General features: G+C 35.4%; 1 protein-coding gene and 1 pseudogene across 1 annotated transcript; one reads left to right on the top strand and one right to left on the bottom strand.

Moving 5' to 3' along the window:
* Positions 1–747: 747 nt before the first annotated feature.
* On the bottom strand, positions 748–12973 carry LOC117330285 (actin, plasmodial isoform-like). The gene is made up of 10 exons (XM_033888464.1): positions 12722–12973; positions 12337–12500; positions 11853–12092; positions 11455–11701; positions 11139–11330; positions 10953–11015; positions 2547–2768; positions 2219–2410; positions 1970–2089; positions 748–1821 (listed from the first exon to the last, which is right to left on the bottom strand). The coding sequence occupies exons 2-10, from the start codon at positions 12466–12468 to the stop codon at positions 1616–1618; spliced, it is 1614 nt and encodes a 537-aa protein (XP_033744355.1). The 5' UTR covers positions 12469–12500; positions 12722–12973; the 3' UTR covers positions 748–1615.
* A 4151-nt stretch (positions 12974–17124) lies between these two features.
* The window catches only part of LOC117330287, a 29117-nt pseudogene continuing 21792 nt past the window's right edge, over positions 17125–24449 (top strand).

Genomic DNA, 24449 nt, shown 5'->3' with positions numbered 1-24449 from the left:
ACAGGATATTTCCAAATGAGGTCATGATATCAACACTAAAACTGTTCCATGGTCTCCTGTTAATCAGAGAGGTTTTTTCTCTTGTTTTTGTTTTTGTTTTCAATAGGTTATCAACCTTCAATTGACACAAAGACAGTGTAATACCAGTTCTGTAAGGGTATGCAGTATTTTTGAAGGTATCTCCTGTCAAGAAAATAGATTCAATCCATTTTTACCATGCCATCCGTTGGACCCAAGGAAAGTAATAAGAAGAATGATCCTATAGTTAGGCGTTCTACATGGCCAGAAAAAGCACAGAAAATATTCATTATTTTCGGGATGGAGGAAAATGAGGAAGCCGAGAAGGCAAAGCACGATGACCAGGAATAGGTAAAGGAGATGCACAAGATTTTCAGTGTGTCTGACGAGGCACTCGATAACATTCCAAAATCTTAAGAATAGGAAAACGACATGAACTTAAAAACCTCGTTGATAAAACTTGTATCTAAAAAACATATCTAGCTTACAAACAATGATGACTACAAAGGGATTCGAATTAACAACAAAAAGGCTGCCTTGAGAGAAGGAAACTAGAAAAGGGAATGCCAAGGAAACATTTTTCGCAAAAGCAAGGATGAAAATGAGAGTATTGTAATGAACAACCTTTGCTAGCGAAAAACATACACCAATAACACAATATAAAGTTAAAGTTCTGTACACAGAAATAAATCATTATAATGACGATAAAATCAAGACTCAGCTGCAATCTAGTTTTCAGTAACTTTATTATCAACAAAATATCAAAACAAACTTCAAAAAATACATATATTAAATATACGACTTTATACATATCGACATGATAATATCACACTGTATCAGTGAACACATTGCCATTTGATCAGACATCTACAAATATTTGTACTTATATTTACACTATAAATATATATAAACACCACGAGTTCATACAAAACTACATACGATATTTATACAACAAATATTAATGCCATGAATATACAGTATATGTATATCTTTTTACTCCATCAATTCATATCAACACAAACATGCTTCATGAATAGAGTCATACTTTCACGCATTGATAGCATATTTTGTATTATTGAAGTGCATTTTTTTTTTTTTTTTTACATTTGTACAATTCCTAGATTATGCGGGTTTACTTTCTAATCATCCATACCGGTAACCATACATATACTCTTAATCTAACACGCAACACGAAACATACATACTTCGAGAGTATTCTACCTAAATGCTACATATTAGTGTACAATATAACACTACATGTCAATGAATTACAAAGGGGAGACATTGGTCGGACAGTACCAAATACAACTTAAATTTGCGAAATGCTGAATTGTCCGTATATGGTATGGTCCAGATTTCATTATCACTATTTGTTTGAATGCAATCTCGTTCTGGTACAAAAACATGATGTTATATCACCATTGCAAACATTTAATCTTACTGGATGTAAATGATACATCCAACAAGTCGAATAACACATACCTGCCTGAGTTTTCACTTTGGCCATCATTTCAATCCCATTTGCAGTAATTCGACCAAATAAATAATCACAGTTGCTTTTTAGTGTATGAAGGATGTGAAATAACGTAGTTATGATCTAGAAACACTTCCTATGTACGATTCCTGGCCCACATTCATCGTATTCTTGTTTTGATACCCACATCTGCTGAAATGTAGACAGAGAACCCAGGATAGACCCGCCGATCCACACGGAATACTTCCTCTCCGGAGGGGCGATGACCTTGACCTTTACATTGTTTGGTACAATACAATCCAGCTCTTTCTTGAATCGGTCAGCCATACCTGAAACACATGAACGATATATCATTACGTATACACTGTAGAAATACAATATTTACGAAATTCAAATAAACATACATGTATATATATTGCCAATTAAATGAAAATGAAAATATTTCGTTTTCATTCGCATGAAATATTTTTCACTTACCATGAAACATAGTACTTCCGCCGGACATGACGACATTGCTGTAGAGATCTCGTCGGATGTCAATATCACAACCCATGACTGAGTTGTGTAGTTGCTCATGCACTCCGTTTGATTCCATTCCTGTAAACAAATAACATGATGATGTTTGTAATTCGTGCTTGTTTTACTGAAATTTTTAAAATTCAAAGAATAATTTACATGCTACTTTGTGGTTAATGATATCAAATATTATCCTATAGCAATTATTACCGATAAATGATGGCTGGAAGAGAACCTCTGGACATCGGAACCTCTCGTTGCCAATAGTGACAAGTCCACCGTCCGGAAGCTCGTACGACTTCTCAACTGTTGAAGACTTTGATGATGATGTCATTTCGCTTTCAAAGTCCAGAGCAACGTAGGACATCTTCTCTTTCATATCACGGACTATCTCCATTTCAGCTGTAACAGAATCAACATTGATCTGAGAACATTTCAATAAAACGAATGCTTTGGAGATTGTAAGAGAAGGGTCCTTTGCTTCAAACTTTTACAAAAATTGTTTGTCAATGTTAAATTATAAAATATTAAAGCTCACATGAAGTCGTGAAGTTGTATCCTCTCTCGCGGAGGATCCTCTGGAGGTAGGCTGTGAGGTCACGACCTGCCAGATCCACTCGTTTGATGGCGTGAGGAAGGGCATATCCCTCGTAGATAGGTACCACGTGGGACACACCATCCCCGGCATCAAACACGACCCCTGTGGTACGCCCGGAGGCGTACAGAGACAGCACAGCTTGTATCGCCACGTAGAAGGCGGGTGTGTTAAACGTCTCGAACATTATCTATAAATAGATCATTAAACCAAAATGAAGCATATATCATTATTTGACAATATTACTTTGTTACTTTTTTGTTCATTGTGTGTATCGTTTATTTCTGATTTTGTCAGCTGAATTAAGCATTATTTCTATTCAAAGGATGGTGTATGTACCTGGATCATTCTTTCCCTGTTGGCCTTAGGATTAAGTGGCGCCTCTGTCAGCATGACCGGATGCTCCTCGGGAGCCACACGGAGCTCGTTGTAGAAGGTGTGGTGCCAGATCTTCTCCATGTCGTCCCAGTTAGTGACGATGCCATGTTCTACTGGGTACTTTAGAGACAGAATCCCGCGCTTGTTCTGAGCCTCGTCCCCGACATAACATTCTTTAGCGCCCATACCGGCCATGACCATCTATCGAGAAAATCAGGATTTGTATCAGTCATTGACACACTGGAACATTTTGTCGATTTGGAAATGTTAACCAACAAACCATCTTTCCTTAAACCAACATTTTACCTTTTATTTAAGCCTGGTGCAGGGAAAGGCTATCAGCTAGGGTTGTATCAATATCTGTTTTTAAATTTATTTATCATATTTTTAGATGTTTATATTCAAAATATTACTAACTGGTTTTATTATTTATGTACTACTCACATCATAGCGTGGTCGCCCAGTAATGGCTGGGAAAACTGCACGTGGCGCATCATCTCCGGCAAATCCCGCCTTACACATTCCACTTCCGTTGTCAATGACAACCGCTGCAATATCGTCTTCAAATGTTGACATGCTTTCTGGTATTATATTTCCTTTATGTTATCCTGTAACAATAGATGGAAATGAGAAAATTAAAAACAAACTGTAGTAAAACACGAAAAGACATGAACACGACAACAAAAAATGTCCATCGTATATTCTACTTCAGCAGGTTTGGCCAAATAAAGCATTCGGAGTAAATGCATGATATAAGGAGTCGAGTTATTCATACCTTCTCATATCTTCTTGAACGTATTTTATTACCACTAGCGTGAACTTAACCTAAATTGATGTCGACTAATATATAAAAGCTTTACTCGTACCTGACTTTTTCTTTATTTCTAGTTTCCGCTGGAAGCTGTTTTCCTTGTCTTTAAAAACTTGTCGTTCAGTCGTGTTCTCTGTCTCTCCGGTCAGCCGCAGTGGGTGAATCTGAATCTTCATGGTCCCACCACGGGTTATATAGTAATGTATTTCTCCTTCTGAGAAATCTGACCAACTTGAATCTAGTTCGGTGAAATGTTCCATATAAGGCAGGTAAAGAATTAGTAATACAGCCGATTTGCCTTTATGTATTACTTATCATCGACCCAAATAAACGACAACACAAACAGTTTCTCTCTGTGACTAACCCGACTGACACACTGCTAAAATAGACATTATACTCGATAGGTGTATTCCGACTACAGGTGTATACAGGTGAGTCAAATGTTCTATTAATAGATAGATGTTTATATGTGTACTTCAGACTTTTTGATCATCGTTAGTCTATAAAATTAATATTTCAAAAATATCAGACTGTTACTCTACAAAACAATTAACTAGAGAGAAGTCTCTTATTTAACTGAAAGGTGTTACTTTATTTAATATTAACTCTTCGCCCCTATTGTTGTATGTATAATATTAGGTGTCGCCAAAAGATATTTTTGTCCATAGCTATTCTGTATTTTTCGATAATGATCATTGTATATGTTTATTGGATTTTTTCCTTGTTCCACACTCCTTTGTTAAATATAAATATACTGCAGATATTGTCTAAACGGATTTATAGTTTTATCCATGAGTTTCTAATTCATATTAATTTTCATTGTTGGTGACATTGTGTTGACGATAATAAATATAATATTACTTGTGCTACAGTACAAATAATGGAGCTAGATTATGGAAATTAATTATGAAAACTTGTATACATATCACTTATTATGATTAGGCTGCCGTTGAAGCATTCCGTCTCGGAATTGTACAGCTGTGAATGTCACTTAATGGCGGTAATTTACATTTATCAATTGATTACCTTGATAAGTTAACTATAGTCTTATATCTGAAATTGGAAGGTTAAAAGCATCACATTGACATCAATGAATAAACAATGCGAAATATATATATATATATAACACATAATATAAGACAGACGGAAATGTGGGAAAATTAAGTTACAATCCACAATACAAACTAATCATTTTGAGAAAAAAATGTAGTTCATGATTTCAGAGAGTAACCTATTTTTTCATACGGAGATATTTAGCTCCAGTTTGACAAATGAAATCCCTCAAACAGGTAATACAGCCTTTTGCATGGAATCCAATAATATGGATGAAAAATTAGTTAGTCTGGTTTAGATTCTGAGAAAATCATATACAATCTGTTTGTTTCAAATTCTGGGAGAATCATATCCTTAGACAGTCAAGTTCTATTCATATAAAACAAAAAGCCAATTTTATTTAAAAAAAAAAAAGAGAACGTAAATTGATACATAAACAAATATCTACTATTGAACGAGATCACGATTTATACAAATAGGCTATTTACTCCACGCCATATTAACATATAAAACATATGTAGGGTCGCTTTGATCAGTGATACTTTACAAACACAATACAGAACAGAAAAAACTGCAACATCAAAATGTCTCTTAATTCATCTTCCAGTCACTAGATTGGAAATACGAAATGAAAGTCGTTTTTAGAAAATAAACGGGCAACATCTTTTTACAATGGTTTCAACATATACAACAACACAAGTTCTATCGATGTGCATTTTGTAAAGGAGTATAATTCACCACTGGTTTACCCAAATTCAGCACACAATAAAAGTCTGCCAAAGTTCATCGTTGAAAACATTTTTTGTAATACCCACTTACATTAAAATCGTATATCTACTGAATACTGGTTAGAACATAGCTTTAAATCACCATTTTACCATACAGTATCCTTCCGTGTTCTCTACAATAACATATACACTAGATGTAATGTCTATAAAACAAATGTCTATTTATAGACACGTTTTTGTACAATAAAGATTCACACATTATTGGGTTGCATGCATGTAATTATGATATGCTAATTAGTGTATTCCCATTGGTCAAGGGTCATTATGGCATCTTTTGGGTCTAAGTGACCCCCATGCTAAATGCATAACTTTGATTGGTCGAGGGCTCAGTCCAGCTCTTGCAACACTAATGTTATCCTCACTATAAAATTAATCCCTGGAAGTTGATGGCGCCATATTTGAAAGTTTCTTAATAATGTAAATAATTTCTATGATATAGTAGAATTCAGTATTAGAATTATTATAAAAAGAACATCCCTCCAACCACCCCTGCATTCCTCCTTTTATGTGTGGATCTTAATTTCAAACTATTCTTTTGGTGCTCTTGTTTAGTATGTGAGTATTGTTATTTTTATTCATTCTGATAAGACTTTGTTACTTGATATGTAGTTGTCTGGTAAACGTTTGAATTATAGGTACAATACTTGTACGCAGAGTCCCAGTGCTTCCCTTCTGGTCATTTTGCCGAGCGCAGGTTTCCTTTTTAAAAGTTTTTCCTAAAGTGCATGATGATCCATAGAAAGAGGGGTTAGTTATCTGTAGTTTTCAAAGGCGTAGTTCTCGCTCACCTTTGCTCTAAAATTACGTTTTAATTCTAAAATGTATTAAATACATATCAAAAGTTTCTGTTTATAATAAACGGCTGCCCCCTTTTATCAAGGGTATAAGATTTTACAGCCATTCAGATTGTTTGGTATTTTATATTCTACAATTTTGGAGCAAACAGAGCTTGAGGATTGAATTGAAGTTTTTGTAGGAAATGCAGATGTAATAGGTTGATATTACTTAAAAACCTTTAAATTTAGCAGGACAAAAATGTATGTTTCAACATGCCATTGTAGTAGTATTAAATACCACATCTACTGAGGTTTGGTGGTCATATTTGCCCGGTTTTTATCTATTTAGACATAGATCTTTGATTTATCTCGGGTCGAGCCTCAGAAAATATCAACGGAGTTGAATATTATAGAAGTTACAACACTGACAATGAATAATTATGATATATTTAAAGCAAAAATAAGCTGTAGTATACTTTTATCCAATACCCAAAGTTAAGAAAAAAAAACTTTATGCTGTTACCATCCTCAATAAGTTTGAGTTTCTAATAGTATCTTTAGAATTTAAATCTATCGTGCTCCGCCTCTACCAACCTGTCGTGTTGACTTTTCTTGGGATTCGCAAAGTAGTCGACCCATTTGTGTGTAGGTATATATGTTTCGGTACATCCAGTACATAATATACACGTACATGTTGTAAAGTTATTGGCTGTGATGTTACACACAGGTTATTTGGGAAGACAACAGAGAATAGTGAGTTCTTTTAAATAATCATAGTGAATTAATGTAGTATTACACAATAGTATTAAGCTTACTAAGCATAGTCCTTTTGTTATACACTAAATGTCCGTATACAAACAGGTAAATATACAGTATATCGGGTTTATTTAGCGTATGCCAAATCTCGCGTTTTCTGTACAAATTATCATGTTTTAATTTATCGTATTTCATTTTTAGCGTTTACACAGCTAGTAAGTGTCATATACATCACAAACAAAGAATACTAAGCAATGTAATTTATTGACAGTTCCAAATGTATACAACACACAGTATATACATCGTACAATATACTGTACGTACCGCGGCCACACAGTTCTTTCATGTCTGTGTTAGTATTTTCTTCATTTCAAAAATCCAACTTCCTATTTTTTAGCCGAATGTTCTTTATTATTAGCAGTACTTAAACCCCGCACAGTACTCGTTGATTTTTCTATTTAGTAATAGGGAAAACGTTTTTGCCGCAGCTGCGTTTTCATAGTCTGCAGCGTACTTTCCAATATCCATCCGTTGTTTGGAGGAATACACAGTGTAATTCCCCTCTTTTACGTGGTGTAGATCATTCGTCGTTTTCACGCAATAATGCAAGCTCTGGCCTTTACTTGGGGCTTAACATAGCCATGTTCACACTGTCAAAGCCAAGCTCGTTATGATTTCAAATATACACTGGACAAGGTTTGGTCAGCTGTGAGCATATTTTTATTGATGATAACAATTCAATCGGGTAACGGTCAATTTAGCCTAGTTGTTCAAAAGGTGATTAGGCCAATCACATTTTAACAACATTTTTCAAATCCTGATATAATAATTTCTGGTAGAACTAGCTTGACGAAACTTATTGAAATTCTGTAATTCTTTTAATTCTCCTCAAACAGGCATAATTTAAGGATGATATACTCATAGGTTTTGTAACAAATGAGAAATTAAATTTTCACTAGTCAAGTGATTAAGCTTATTGCCTATTTACACACCTGCGTATACATATTACAGGTGATCGATAGTAGTGCAAGGGAGATAACACCTGCTGTAAACCAAAACCAATTTTAGCGATGTTTTATCACTCGCGATGGAGTATAGTCGCTAAATTAGCGAAAATGAGGCACTCGCTAAAACAACACGATACACGGTATATCCAGTCGTTGAAATGTAAACAAGCACACTGTATGTACGTTAAACTGTATGGGTTAGATAACATTAAGTAGTCCAGCACGTTGAACGTTGCCTGTGTCAATACTGGAGTTATTACAAACTCGAGAAAAAAGCTAAAAGGGACAGAAAAACAGATAAACAAATACACACAAACAAAAAGATACACACATAAACAACTCACCTACATAATCACTTACTTTGCAATGTAACTATTTTCCCTTCACTAATATAGACTCATCTGCCAATCAAAGGTCAACACGACAGGTCACTCTGGTGGGATTAATACTTAAGGTCTTATAAACGATTATTATTAGGACTCTTTAATCATTCTTTTTTCATTTGTTGGTGTTAAATTAGATATTTATTATAACATAAGGGGGGGGGGGGGGGGGGGGGGGGGGGGGGGGGTGGGGGGGGGGGGGGGGGGGGGGGTGGTTATAATACAGTTTCAGTCATGTAGTATCTTTATGATAGATGGTATATAGAATGTCGATCAGGTAGCATCTTTGGCAACTTTAAAAATTTCATTGTTGACAAAGCATTTCATCAGTTATATCTGCTACTTTTGACGAAACGATTTAGCACAATAAACTGATCCGTGGTGTTAAATTAACAGATATTACATTGTCGAAACATTGTCCGAATGGTCCAAAGTTTAATATAAAGGTAAAACAAGAGGAATATAAAAAGCCTGGGTGTGCAATCTGAATGATTGACTTTAAGTTTGAAGATACAGTTTTATTCCGAATAAAGAATTAAGCTATCACGATTCTGATTCAACCAGAAATTTTAAACGATAAGAGGGCAAATGTAGGAACATCCAAACGGAAGGTTGAGGTATTCGAAATCAGTTCATCAAAGGCTAAGAAGTTCGAAATTAGTTCATTAGATTTCAAGTGATTCGAAATCAACTCATTGAAAGTCGAGGGATTCGAAATCCGTTCACCAACGTTGAGTGATTCGATATCAGTTCATCAAAGGTTTAGCCCGACTTTTCTCTGGCCCTGTCACCGTGAGAGGGCCAGAGAAAACTCGGGCTACAAAGGTTGAGGATTCGAAATCAGTGCAATAATGGTTAAGGGTTTCGAAATAAGTTCATCAAAGGTTGAAGGAATTGAAATTACTTCGTCAAAGGCTGAGGGATTCGAAATCAGTTCTCCAAAGGTTGAGGGATTCGAAATCAGTTCCCCAAAGGTTGAGGGATTCGAAATCAATTCATCGAAAATGGTGAAGTACACGAAACACATAATTTTGTAACTATTAAACCTATAAAGCAATACCCATCCAAAGTATACTGGTTTCTGTAGACAGATGTGCTCTTATTGGATCATACCATAGCTACTACTTGTAAGGTATCTGTACATATTGGTTAAGAAAGTACAATATCAATAAGTGAATAGACAGTACATGTCACTGAAGAATCCGGGCATCGTTACTAAATTATGTTGTCTCATTAAAACTCTCTTTTTTTTTATACATTTTGGTAAACAAAGAAAGTTCATACTAGCGATGAAAATATTAACATTTTAGCAGAATTAACACTTTGATCAGATCAATCTTACGGGATGCTATGAGACAGGCATTCATCAGGCCACGTATTGTGTTGTTCGAACTGTCAATAACGAAAGAACATTGATAAAGACTTGTAATGGTTTATTAATAACAAAATATATAACACAAAGTATAATTAAACAATACATTATTACATATCATATTAATTCCATGGGTTAAAAATATACACAATAAAATAAATAAATAATAACTATCACACAATATGAAAATTGTATTTCAATGATAAAAAATAGCCATCAATATGAAATGATATATGCTATTGTTATACAGCATGGATTTATATATAAAAACAAGTATTTTACACGCATACGTACATTCTTACTCTAGGGCAATATGTTAATACCAAGAACAATATATCACAGTCTGGATATGACTTCGGTATATAACCTGGTATCATTGTCATCGTATTGAAGACCACCTCCCCTTTACTCTCAGTACATCACGGATCATCTTCCATTGTCAGTCAATCTAGCACCGCATCCTTATGTATCTATATTGAGAGGTAGAACACATCCTTAGTACATTGCGAGTCAGATTCTTTTGGCAATATATCACGGAGCAGATCACAGTATCTCCAAAATTATCACAGCTGGTTGCTGGTATATCAAAGATATACTAAACACTTGATTTCACATGGACTGCTATCTAAGTTATAATTCTAGAAACATTTCCTATGTACAATTCCTGGTCCACATTCGTCGTATTCCTGTTTCGATACCCACATCTGCTGAAATGTAGACAGAGACCCCAGGATTGATCCGCCGATCCACACGGAATACTTCCTCTCCGGAGGGGCGATGACTTTCACCTTTACATTGTTAGGTACAATACCATCCAGCTCTCTCTTGAATCGGTCAGCCATACCTGAATCACAGGAATATTGTATTGAGTAAACAACATAGTCACGTCACTCGAACAAACAAAGAATGTAAATTAGATAAATATATGTATTTTGTTTTTTTATCCGCATTAAGTAATTTTCACTCACCTGGAAACATTGTACTTCCGCCGGACATAACGACATTATTGTAGAGATCTCGTCGGATGTCAATATCACAACCCATGACTGAATTGTGTAGTTGCTCATGCACTCCGAGGGATTCCATTCCTGTAAAACAATGATAATGTTAGCAATAACTATTTCTTTTACTGATATTTTCTTGATTCAAGGAAAACTCACATGTTACCTCTTAATAGACAATGTTCAACGCCATCATACAATGATACTTGCCTATAAATGATGGCTGGAAGAGAACCTCTGGACACCGGAATCTCTCGTTGCCAATGGTGACAAGTCCGCCGTCCGGCAGCTCGTACGACTTCTCAACTGTTGAAGACTTTGATGATGATGTCATTTCGCTTTCAAAGTCCAGAGCAACGTAGGACATCTTCTCTTTCATATCACGGACTATCTCCATTTCAGCTGTAATAAAAATAAGATTCATATTACACTATTTCAATTAAATCCTAAGAATATTTTTGCTTCGAAATTATATGAGAATGTTTTGTCAATGTTGAAAAAATGTAACATGAAAACCGTGACTCACATGAAGTCGTGAAGTTGTATCCTCTTTCGTGGAGGATCCTCTGGAGGTAAGCTGTGAGGTCACGACCTGCCAAATCCACTCGTTTGATGGCGTGAGGAAGGGCGTAACCCTCGTAGATAGGTACCACGTGGGACACACCATCCCCGGCATCAAACACGACCCCTGTGGTACGACCGGATGCGTACAGAGACAGCACAGCTTGTATCGCCACGTAAAAGGCTGGTGTGTTAAACGTCTCGAACATAATCTGTAAATACATCATCAAACAAAAATGAAGCATATATCATTATTTGACAATATAACTTTGTAACTTTTGTTCTTTGTGTGTATCGTTTATTTCTGACTTTGATTTTTAGCTGAAGTAAGCATTATTTCTATTGAAAGGAACGTGTATGTACCTGTATCATTTTTTCCCTGTTGGCCTTAGGATTAAGTGGCGCCTCTGTCAGCATGACCGGATGATCCTCGGGAGCCACACGGAGCTCGTTGTAGAATGTGTGGTGCCAGATCTTCTCCATGTCGTCCCAGTTGGTGACGATGCCATGTTCTACCGGGTACTTTAGAGACAGAATCCCTCGTTTGTTCTGAGCCTCGTCTCCGACATAGCATTCTTTAGCTCCCATGCCGGCCATGACCACCTATCGAGAAAATCAGGATTTGTATCAGTCATTGACACAATGAAACATTATGTTGATTTGCAAATGTAAATCAGGAAACCATCTTTCCTTAAACCAACATTTAACTATTCTTTAGGTCTGGTGCAGGGAAAGGCTATCTGATAGGGTTGTATAAATATCTTGGTACACAAATTACTTGTTATACTTTAAATGTTTACATTGAAACATATTATTAAATGACATTATTATTTAGTTTATTACTCACATCATAACGTGGTCGTCCGGTAATGGCTGGGAAAACTGCACGTGGCGCATCATCTCCGGCAAATCCCGCCTTACACATTCCACTTCCGTTGTCAATGACAACAGCTGCGATATCTTCTTCAAATGTAGACATGCTTTCTGGTATTATATTTCCTTTATGTTATCCTGTAACAATAGATTGAAATAAGAAAATAAAAACTAGGGAAACACGAGGAGACATGAACGTGACAACAGAAAAAAAATCCATCTGATATTCTCCTTCAGCAGGTTGGCCATATAAGCCGATTATTCATACCTTCTCTTGTCTTCTTTTAGTATTTTACTACCACTAGTGTGTAATTAAAACTATCTTGATGTGGACTTATCTATGAAAGTTGCACTCTTACCTTTTCTTTATTTCTACTTTCCGCTGGAAGCTGTAATCCTGTCGTGCTGTCGTGTGTGCAGTTTTTCTGACCTTCGTCTCTCCTGTCAGTAGCTCTGGTTGAGTCTGAATCTGCATGGTCCCACCACGGGTTATATAGCAATGTATTGTTCCTTCTGAGAAATCTGACCAACTTGAATCTAAACTAGTTCTGTGAAATGTTCCATATAAGGCAGGTAAAGAATTAGTAATACAGCCGATTTGTCTATATGTATTACTTATCATCGACCCAAATAAACGACAACATAAACAGTTTCCCTCTGTGACTAACCCGACTGACACACTGCTAAAAATAGGCATTATACTCGATAGGTGTATTCCTACTACAGGTGTATACAGGTGAGTCAAATGTTTTATTTATGAATAGATGTTTATATGTGTGCTTCAGACGTTCTGAACGTTATAGTCAATATAATTGATATTACACAAATATCGGACTTTTACTCTACATAACAGTTAACTGGAGACAAGTTTCGTATTAAACTGGAAGGTGTTACTTTATATTTCTTTGTTGGTGACATTGCGTTGACGATAATGAATATAATCTTAGTTGCGCTATAGTACAAATAATGGAGCTAGATTATGGAAATTAATTATTAATATAATATATGTATATATCACTTAAAAGGATTAGGCTGCCGCTTAAGCATTTCCTCTTAATCGTGTCGAAGTGTTTAAAATCTAACTTAGGATATATCTTTTAGTTTAAGATCCTAGTACAGTTGTGAATGTCACTAAATGACGGTAATTCACATATATTTAGTGGATAATTATTGACCTAGATAAGTTCACTTGTGTCTTAAATCTGAAATTCGAAGGATACATGCATCACAATGACATCAATTAATAAACAAATTTAAAACATTTAAAATTTTAGAACTGACGAAAATGTGTGAAGATTATGTCACAAAGCAGAACACAAACTAATTGCTTTAAGAAAAATATGGTTCATGAGTTCAGAGAGTAACTTTTTTTCATATAGAGGTATTTAGTTCCAGTTTGACAAATGAAATCCATCAAATAGCAAACATAGCCTGTTGAAAGTAATTCAATGACATGAATAAAAAAGCAATATTTTATTTACAATGGTTTCAACTCAGATAGAAAAGTAAATTCTATCGATCTGTGATACTTAAAAGTTGTGAGATTTTTCAATGCTAGAATTCGTGTAAAGGTGTAGAATATATCACTGGTTTACCCAAATTCAACTTATTCACGAAAGACCGCCGAAGTTTAAACATTGAAAGCGTTTTTGTTATACCCAAGTATATCAAAATCTTATATCTGCTGGTTACTGCTTAGAACATTTTAATAATCTTTTTACCATACAGTATCCTTCCATGTTGTCTACAACTACATATACATGACATATTATGTCTATACATGTCTGTTTTCAGCATACCAATAGTATTAAATACCGCAGTCTACTGAGGTGATTTCTTCAACGAAAACGTATATTTATTGAGACACAAGCCACATAGAAAATTGTTGTGGCATTCTTAACTGTCCTATCAACAGCTATTGTAAGTTAAGGACGGACATAGACAAAAGGATATAATTTCAAAGAATAAATACAAGGTGACACTGTACCGTTCATGTGTTTGTTAATATGATACTGTATGTTGATATTTATACCCTTACTTATTATAGGAATTATATAGTAATCATTATTCAGTATAATGTGACCGGGTGGGGTGTGCTGCTGGGTGTCTTCGGCAGTATACTTCAGTGAGGTAGCACTATAAATCGACAAAAGTTCCGGCCTATCAAAAGGAGACTTAACACGAACATACCGCAGCCTCACAAAACACACATACGCACTCCCCACACGCATGCATGTCGCACGCACGAGAGGCCGTTCTTAAATGACCTTAGCTGTTAATAGGACGTTAAACAAAATAAACCAAACCAAACCAAACATGCATCTTTGTGTCGTATTTTACCACTTTTGAATTAAAAATCTAATGTATAAGACATCTCCTCAAATTCATAATTGCACCATAGCATCACAGAATGAAAATCTACATCTGATTCAATTTTGGTGGTCATCGATCAAGGTTAAAGGTCAAAGGTTAAACTTGACCAATTGTGGAAAATAAACGTAACGAACAAAATACCTATTAAGAGATCCCGATCACTTTGCTTTTATTGACTGTATTTATACCACATTAATATATTGTAGGCATATTACAATGTATATAAAAAAAATGAAGATATCTTGTAGGACGTGGAGTTCAAAGTGTACAATGATCGTTGGAAATGACAAATGGTCTCGTCTTACTGCTTTGGTTATCATTTTACTTGGTTTGACCACGATTTATATACCGAGTGTGGTAGACCAGACAGGTGAAGTTCATCTCAAAATATTCTGTTCTCAATATATTTTGCCAACTATTTTTATATTTTGTTTTGTTTGTATTTGATTTGCCCTCTTTTTATCCGTTTAGATATAGTCTTTGGTATACATGAAAATGATGTATACATCAGTGATGATTTCGTAATCTTTGTTTATTCTAAAGCAGCTAGTCTATTTCTATCTCTGGTAATATCTCAGAAAATATTTCTGACTTGATTATTAAAGATACTACAACGCTGACAAATCAATATTATTGATTTAAAATAAAAAGAGGCTCTAGCATATTTTTATACGATGCCCAAATTTAAATCCTTTATGCAATTACCATGCTCAATTAGTTTGAGCGTTTGATTATTTCTTTTAAATATAAAGTTACAAAATAGTGATGAACAGTGAATATACTATTATACTTTAAGTTTCTATAAAAAAATACAAATTCTTGCATGAACTGAATGAATTCTTTTTAATATTTTATCGATATAATTATTCTATTCGATTAATTTATCAATCCAACTGTTCATCTTTAGTAACTGTCAGCTTATTCTTCTTTTCAGAAATTGCTTTTATTAAAATTAATGTCAAAGACATCCCCGTCTCCAGTGGCAACAATGCCATAGACTTACTAACGTCGTATACAAACGTGTAAAAGTGAAGGGAGGAGGAATATTTATAAAGTAATCAGTTTGTCTGTACGTCCGTACTTGTGTCCGTGTGTCCGTGGTAAGTTTGTATAAAAGATATCTCATAAACTTCTGAACAAATTAGTTCATATTCAGACCATCAAGGTCTACACCTGATTAAATTCCGATGGTCATTGGTTAAAGACCGAGGGTCACACTAGACCACTTTTGAAATGAAACGGCTTGTATACACGATACATCTTCATCCCCAGGACACTAATTTGTTCCTGATCAACACTACAAGATCGGACAGAGTTGAAAAAGCACTACTGTACAAGATACTGCCGCTGGACAGATTTAGTTTATTGATTAGGTGTCTATGTGATCCGCGGTCACTTGACATTAATCTATATACATTGCAATACTGCAAAGGCGAATGATGCAACTATATATTAAGAAAAATATTCATACTTACTATACAATGTATATAGTAATGGGAACATGATGGATAAAAGGAACTCTTTCTGCTTTTAAATTCACCACAATGTGATGTTCTGTTAATGTAACTATCTCTAAACGACAATTTATACTCTTTTGGTACCTGAATCGCTGACTTTAAATGATATACAATGGCATTTGTTGTCCCCTGCAGATATGTTACTAGTAACGTGTAGAAGCTATATATAGTAAAACTGTTTTATCTTCACGCTGTTTGGTTAAACTTCTTGATTTTAGATCTCCTTATCTTTAGAGATCGGTTAATAACAATAACACGAATAAAGCTCGCTCATTTATACTGTGATAAAACTGTGGTTAAGCTTTATCAGCGAATCACACTGAAACTTAAAAAAAAAAAACACTAGAAAATCCCTTTTGGCAAAATGCTGAGATTGTTCTAGTTATTTTAGTACTAGCATAACAGCAGAAAAATAACAGCATTGAATCAAATAAGCAATTATCGCAATATAATTTGTGTATAAAGAAATATTATTGAAATATATATTTGAAATAGCAATTTCTGCCTACACCGACTGTTATTCATCAGACATTTATCGATGTCAACTTCAACTTTATTGAATTAGTATGTATCCAGTAGGTTAAAAAGAAATTGTTCTCCCGTACATGTTGTGTAGAACAATAGCATATTATTTGTGTAATATTAATTTCATTGATGAACGAAAATAAGAAAAACTGACATATACATATACCTATATATGCATATTTATAAATAGAACGTTTGACTCACCTGTATATACTTGTAGTAGGAATACACCTATCGAGTATACTGTCTATTTTTAGCAGTGTGTCAGACGGGTTAGTCACAGAGATTTACTGTTATGTCGCCGTTTATTTTGGTCGATTATAATTGATATATAAGTAAACAAATTGGCTGTATTACTAATTCTTTACCTTCCTTATATGGAAAATATTCACCGAACTAAACGAATGTTGGTCAGATTTCTCAGAAGGGCCAATATGTTGCTATATAACCCGTTGTGGGACCATGCAGATTCAGATTCACCCACAGCGGCTGACAGGAGAGACAGAGGTCAAAACTCCATACACGATTGAAAACAAGTCTTTAAAGACAAGGATAACAGCTTTGAGAGGAAACTTGAAATAAAGAAAAAGACAGGTAAGAGTAAAGCTTTTATATAAAAGTCGACATCGAGAATAGTTCTGATATGTCAACGGATGCTTTACTTGCATGATATTTTTATATTTAATACGTTACACGCCCGTGATAATAAAATACTTTAGAAGACTTGAGAAGGTATAAATAACGGAGCTACTTATATAAGTATGTCATACAGCCTACAACATAATGAATGCTTTGTTAGGACAGCACTGCTTAAGTGTCATCCAAGATGATTGTTATTATTTTTGATGTTGTTGTCTTTTCGGCCAGGTTCATGTCTTTTCGTGATATCATAGATTTTTTTTCAAATCCGTTTGTCACAAAGAAGTATTACCATTTATTGTTACAGGATAAGATAAAGGCAATATAATACCACAAAGTATGTCTACATTTGAAGAAGATATCGCAGCTGTTGTCATTGACAACGGAAGTGGAATTTGTAAGGCGGGATTTGCCGGCGATGATGCTCCACGTACAGTTTTCCCCGCTATTACCGGGCGACCACGTTATGATGTAAGTTGTAAAATAAATGATAATGCTGTTTCATAATATTTTGAATTTAAACATTTACATTAAAAAAATGCTTCTTCAACCATTTCCATGTATCAGACCTACAGAAGAGATAAAGAGTTGGTTTTAGGAAATATGATTTGTTGGTTTACATTTCTAAATCGACAAACTGTTCTAATGTGTCAATGACTGGTACAAATTATGATTTTCTCGATAGGTGGTCATGGCCGGTATGGGCGCTAAAGAATGCTATGTCGGAGACGAGGCTCAGAACAAACGAGGGATTTTGTCTCTAAGTACCCGGTAGAACACGGCATCGTCACCAACTGGGACGACATGGAGAAGATCTGGCATCACACCTTCTACAACGAGCTCCGTGTGGCTCCCGAAGAACATCCGGTCATGTTGACAGAGGCACCACTTAACCCTAAGGCCAACAGAGAAAAAATGATACAGGTACATACATGATATCGATAGCAATATCGCCCACTACACCTTTTACGTAAAACAACAAAAATGGAAGGGGGGATGGAGGGATGGGGTGCGTGAAGAAAGAGAAAGAAAGAAACATATAGGGAAAAGTAAAAATATATATGTCAATTGATAATACATGTATATGCTTCATTTTTGTTTGATGATTGATTTTACAGCTGATGTTCGAGACGTTTAACACACCTGCCTTCTACGTGGCGATACAAGCTGTGCTGTCTCTTTACGCCTCCGGTCGTACCACAGGAGTCGTATTTGATGCCGGGGATGGTGTGTCTCACGTGGTACCTATATACGAGGGCTATGCCCTTCCTCATGCCATCAAACGTGTGGACCTGGCAGGTCGTGACATCACAGCCTACCTCCAGAGGATCCTCCACGAAAGAGGATACAACTTCACCAGTTCATCTGAAATGGAGATAGTTCGTGATATGAAAGAGAAGATGTCCTACGTTGCTCTAGACTTCGAAAGCGAAATGACATCATCATCAAAGTCTTCAACAGTTGAGAAGTCGTACGAACTACCGGACGGTGGACTTGTTACCATTGGTAACGAGAGGTTCCGGTGTCCAGAGGTTCTCTTCCAGCCATCATTTATAGGTAAGCATCGTTGAAGGATTGCGTTCAACATTATCCATTAAAACGTAGCAAATCAAAGTTTCTTAGAATGAGGAAAATATCAAACATTATTTACCTACACTATCATTGTTTTACAGGAATGGAATCCATCGGAGTGCATGAGCAACTACACAACTCCGTCATGGGTTGTGATATTGACATCCGACGAGATCTCTACAATAATGTCGTTATGTCCGGCGGAAGTACAATGTTTCCAGGTGAGTGAAAAGTACTTAATGCGGATAAATACGTAAATAAACATATTTATTAATTAGCACTTTATCAATTTATTGGAGTGGCGTGACTATGTTGTTTACTCAATATGTTATTCCTGTGATTCAGGTATGGCTGACCGATTTAAGAGAGAGTTGGATGGTATTGTACCCAACAATGTAAAGGTCAAGGTCATCGCCCCTCCGGAGAGGAAGTATTCCGTGTGGATCGGCGGATCAATCCTGGGGTCTCTGTCTACATTTCAGCAGATGTGGGTATCGAAACAGGAATACGATGAATGTGGACCAGGAATTGTACATAGGAAATGTTTCTAAGATTATAATTACAGACCACGTGAAAAGTTTTTGTATATCCTTGATATACTCGCAACCAGCTGTGATAATCTATCTGGCCAAATTAATACTATAATATGTCGCACGATGTATTGATTAAAGGATCTGACCCGCGATGTACAAAGGATAGGATCTACTACTCAATAAATAGACGTAGTGAACCAATGCTAGATTTACTCACAATGGAATATAATCCATGATATCCTTAGAGAGAAGTTGACTTTCTGACAATGATACCAGGCTATATACCGAAATCATATCCAGTCTTTGATACACTAACAATGATACCAGGTTATATACGATATCATATCCAGTCTTTGATACACTAACAATGATACCAGGCTATATACCGAAATCATATCCAGTCTTTGATAGGCTGACAATGATACCCGGCTATATACCGAAATCATATCCAGTTTTTGATATACTGACAATGATACCAGGTTATATACGAAATCATATCCAGTCATTGATACACTGACAATGATACCAGGTTATATACGAAGTCATATCCAGTCTTTGATACACTGACAATAATACCCGGCTATATACCGAAATCATATCCAGTCTTTGATATGATGATATTGGTATGTGACCCGATATATACTGGGGATGTGGACCTACATATTTCATACTGGATAACGAATCTTGTCTGTGATATTATTATGTTATGTTTTGCTGGCGTAGTGTTCCAGTAAGAGAAATAATGTACTGTGTGTAAGAGTGTCAGAAAATCATATCGAAACTTGTTTGACAGGAATTCGTGTTGTATTTCATTTACAGTGACAGTTTTTTCATATTGATGTTTATTTATTCTCAATAACATACATTGTACATACTTTATAATATTAATCATTTATATCTGTTGATTGTGATATGCAATTTATTCATGAATTGCTTACACATATAAATATTTATTGTTGAATTATATATTTTGTTAATAATAAACTATATAAAATATCAGTTATGCTATTTTGGTTTTTGGAATTAGGACAAATGCCTAATAACAGAGGATAGCGAAAAGGGACGTAAATTAATATTTGTCTCATAACATGCTCTGGTAATGATCTAAGTGGTAAAACCGCCAAAAATGAAATAAGAAAGTAAAAATGATTACAAAACATAATAATAATGACAATCCACAGTTAACATTAATATTTTGTTTACACGAATATATCAGACAGGTAAACAGAACAAGGCATAATTAAGTAACAAGACAATGGTGCTTGTATTTTTCAATGAAAAATATTATTCTCTACTGAGATTACTTTCCTGTACAAATGTATACAGACGCCTTACAATTTATAACTTAGGATCCGAAAAGAACATATCGATCAACACGAACCGATATACAATTGATGTGTTTGCTTTAACAGTTACATAAACAGAGGCCCATCCTCAATTAGTTTGAGCTTTTTATTATTTCTTTTAAATTTTAAGTTTTTAGAATAGTTAATTGTAAATCGAAAAACTGTATCGCGCACTGCCTCTATCATCCTGTCGCGTTGACTTTTTCTTAGGATTCACAAAGTAGATGACCCAATATGACCCAATTGTGCATAGGTATATATGTTTAGGTTCATCGTCTACATAACGCACATTTACACATTTGGAATCATTGGCTGCGATGTTACTAACAAGCAATTTCGGAAGACAACAGAGAACGGTCATGATTTTTTTTAAAAATCATAATGAATTAATGTTGTATTATACAATAGTATTAAGCTTGCTAAGCATAGTCATCGTGTCATACACTCAATGTCCGTATTCAAACAGGTAAAACTAAAACATATATATAACCTATCCAGTTGTTGACATGCGAACAAGTACATTGTATGTACGTTCAACTGTATGGGGTCGGTAACATTGATAGGTCCAGGCTATAAACCATATCTACATATATTTTGATGATAAAAGTTAAAAATCGAATGTATTGGTCGTTGTAGTATCTCGTCGAATGTTGTCTGTGTCAGTACTCGAATAATTAACTTAGGCAGTAAGGATGACGGCAGTAATGAAATTCTAAATTAAAGAAAACAGAGTGAGAATTAAAACTAGAAGGGAAAAAACAGATACAACAAATACCAACAAACAGAAATGATATTTACATAAACAACTCACTAATAAACAATAACTACATTTAATAGCAAGAAATAGCAAGCGCTCTTCAGGATTCGTTCTCATTTTTCGTATTTCTGTATTCACCGACGTAACCACTTACCGCTGATTCGTCAATGTAATAAGTCTCGCGCATCATTTAAAACTGTTGTACATACACATCTGCAAAACTCCTATTTTCCCTTCAATAATATCGGCTAGTCTGCCAAATAAGGTCGACACGAAAGGTCACTCTGCATGGATTATAACGTAAGGTCTTATAAACGATCGGTATTAAAACACTATTATTATCATTTTTCCCCCATTTGTTGGTATTAATTAGGTATTTATTTTACCATATGTGTCATTTTAATGCAGTTTGTGACAAGCAGTGTATAGACTGTCGGCACTGTAGTATCTTTGTGACAGTCAGTGTATAGGAGGTCGGCGATGTAGCATCTTTGTGACAGGCAGTGTATAGACTGTCAGCACTGTAGTATCTTTGTGACAGACAGTGTATAGGCTGTCGGGGCTGTAGCATCTTTGTGGCAGGTAGGTTATAGGTTGTCGGCGCTGTAGTATCAGTGATGTAACATCTTTGTGACAGGTAGTGTATAGGATGTTCTACTGTAGCATCTTTGTGACAGGTAGTGTATAGACTGTTCTACTGAAGAATCTTTGTGACAGGCAGTGTATGGGCTGTCAGGGCTGAAGAATCTTTGTGACAGGCAGTGTATGGGCTGTCAGCGCTTTAGTATCTTTGTGACAGGCAGTGTATAGGATGATGTGCTGTAGCATCTTTGTGACAGGCAGTGTATAGTCTATCAGTGATGTAACATCTTTGGGACAGGCAGTGTATAGGCTGTCGGCTTTGTGACAGGCAGTGTATAGTCTATCAGTGATGTAACATCTTTGTGACAGGTAGTGTATAGGCTGTCGGGGCTGTAGCATCTTTGTGACAGTTAGTGTATAGTGTATCAGTGATGTAACATCTTTGTGAAAGGCAGTGTATAGGCTACTCTACTGTAGCATCTTTGTGACAGGCAGTGTATAGGCTGTTGTGCTGTAGCACCTTTGTGACAGGCAGTGTATAGGCTGTCGGTACTGTAGTATCTTTGTGACAGGCAGTGTATAGGCTGTCGGTACTGTAGTATCTTTCTGACAGGTAGTGTATAGGCTGTCGGGGCTGTAGTATCTTTGTGACAGGAAGTGTATAGGCTGTCGGGGCTGTAGTATCTTTGTGACAGGCAGTGTATAGGCTGTCGGTACTGTAGTATCTTTCTGACAGGTAGTGTATAGGCTGTCGGGGCTGTAGTATCTTTGTGACAGGAAGTGTATAGGCTGTCGGGGCTGTAGTATCTTTCTGACAGGTAGTGTATAGGCTGTCTGTACTTTAGCATCTTTGTGACAGGCAGTGTATAGGCTGTCGGGGCTGTAGTATCTTTGTGACATACAGTGTAAGGCTGTCGGCGCTGTAGCACCTTTGTGACAGGCAGTGTATAGGCTGTCTGTACTTTAGCATCTTTGTGACAGGCAGTGTGTATGTAGCATCTTTAAAGATGTTTGATTTCACGATTTAGCACAACAAAATGATACATTCTGTTAAAATCAACATGTATTAGAGTTGTGTGTATCATAAACCCATCACAATATGAAATATATTATCCAAATGGTCGACGGCTTTGTGTGAAGGTAAAATAAGGCTAGGGTCCACAGGTGAATGATAAATCCCCGGGTGTCCGATCTCAATCAATGAATTTAACTGTAGAAGATATATTTATACCGAATAAAAGTTTAAACCATCATTAATCTGTTTTCTTCTAAAAAAAGTATTAATGATGTGAGAGCAAAAATCAAAACGAAAGGTGAAGGAATTCGAAAACAGTTCATCAAAAAATGGTTAAGTAACTGAAACACTTAAATAAGATGAAAAAGAGTCATTTTAGACGAATGGTATATCTTTTTTAATAATACATCGGAGTGAATGGAACCACGGTCATTTTTTCTTGACACCGGACTGGCCCTCCTAGTGTTAATGACTTGTGTTTAATGTCTTGGCATAATGGTAGATGAAATCTAAATTAGAAACAGTTTATGCATCCACAGTCGCCTATCATTTATTGGGCCTCTGTTTGTGTAACTGTTAAAGCAAACACATCAATTGTATATCGGTTCGTGTAGATCGATATGTTCTTTTTAGATCCTAAGTTATAAAGTGGTAAGGCGTCTGTATATATTTGTTCAGGAATTAATCTCAGTAGAGAATAATATATTTCATTGAAAAATACAAGCAGCATTGTCTTGTTACTTAATTATGCCTTGTTCTTTTTACCTGTCTGATACATTCGTGTAAACAAAAGATTAATGTTAACTGTGGATTGTCATTATTATTATTTTTCACTATTATTTTTTTTTTTTTTTTTTTTTTTTCATTTTGGCAGTTTTTCCACTTAGATCAATACCACGGTATGTTACAGCTCTCCTCTGCTATCAGGTATTTGTCCTAATACCAAAATATAAAAAAGCATAACTGATATTTTATATAGTTTATTTTTAACAAAATATATAATTCAACAATAAATATTCATATGTACGAAATTCAATAATAAATCAAATATCACCATCAACATATATAAATAATACATATTATAAAGTATGTACAATGTATGTTATTGAGAATAAATAAACATCAATATGAAATAACACGAATTCCTATCAAATATGATTTCCATATCATTTTCTGATACACTTACACACAGTACAATCTTTCTCTTACTAGAACACTACGCCAGCAA

This window comes from Pecten maximus, chromosome 7 (assembly GCF_902652985.1).
Source record: "Pecten maximus chromosome 7, xPecMax1.1, whole genome shotgun sequence".
Taxonomy (NCBI): domain Eukaryota; kingdom Metazoa; phylum Mollusca; class Bivalvia; order Pectinida; family Pectinidae; genus Pecten; species Pecten maximus.
This window is presented reverse-complemented; position numbering and strand designations above follow the sequence as displayed.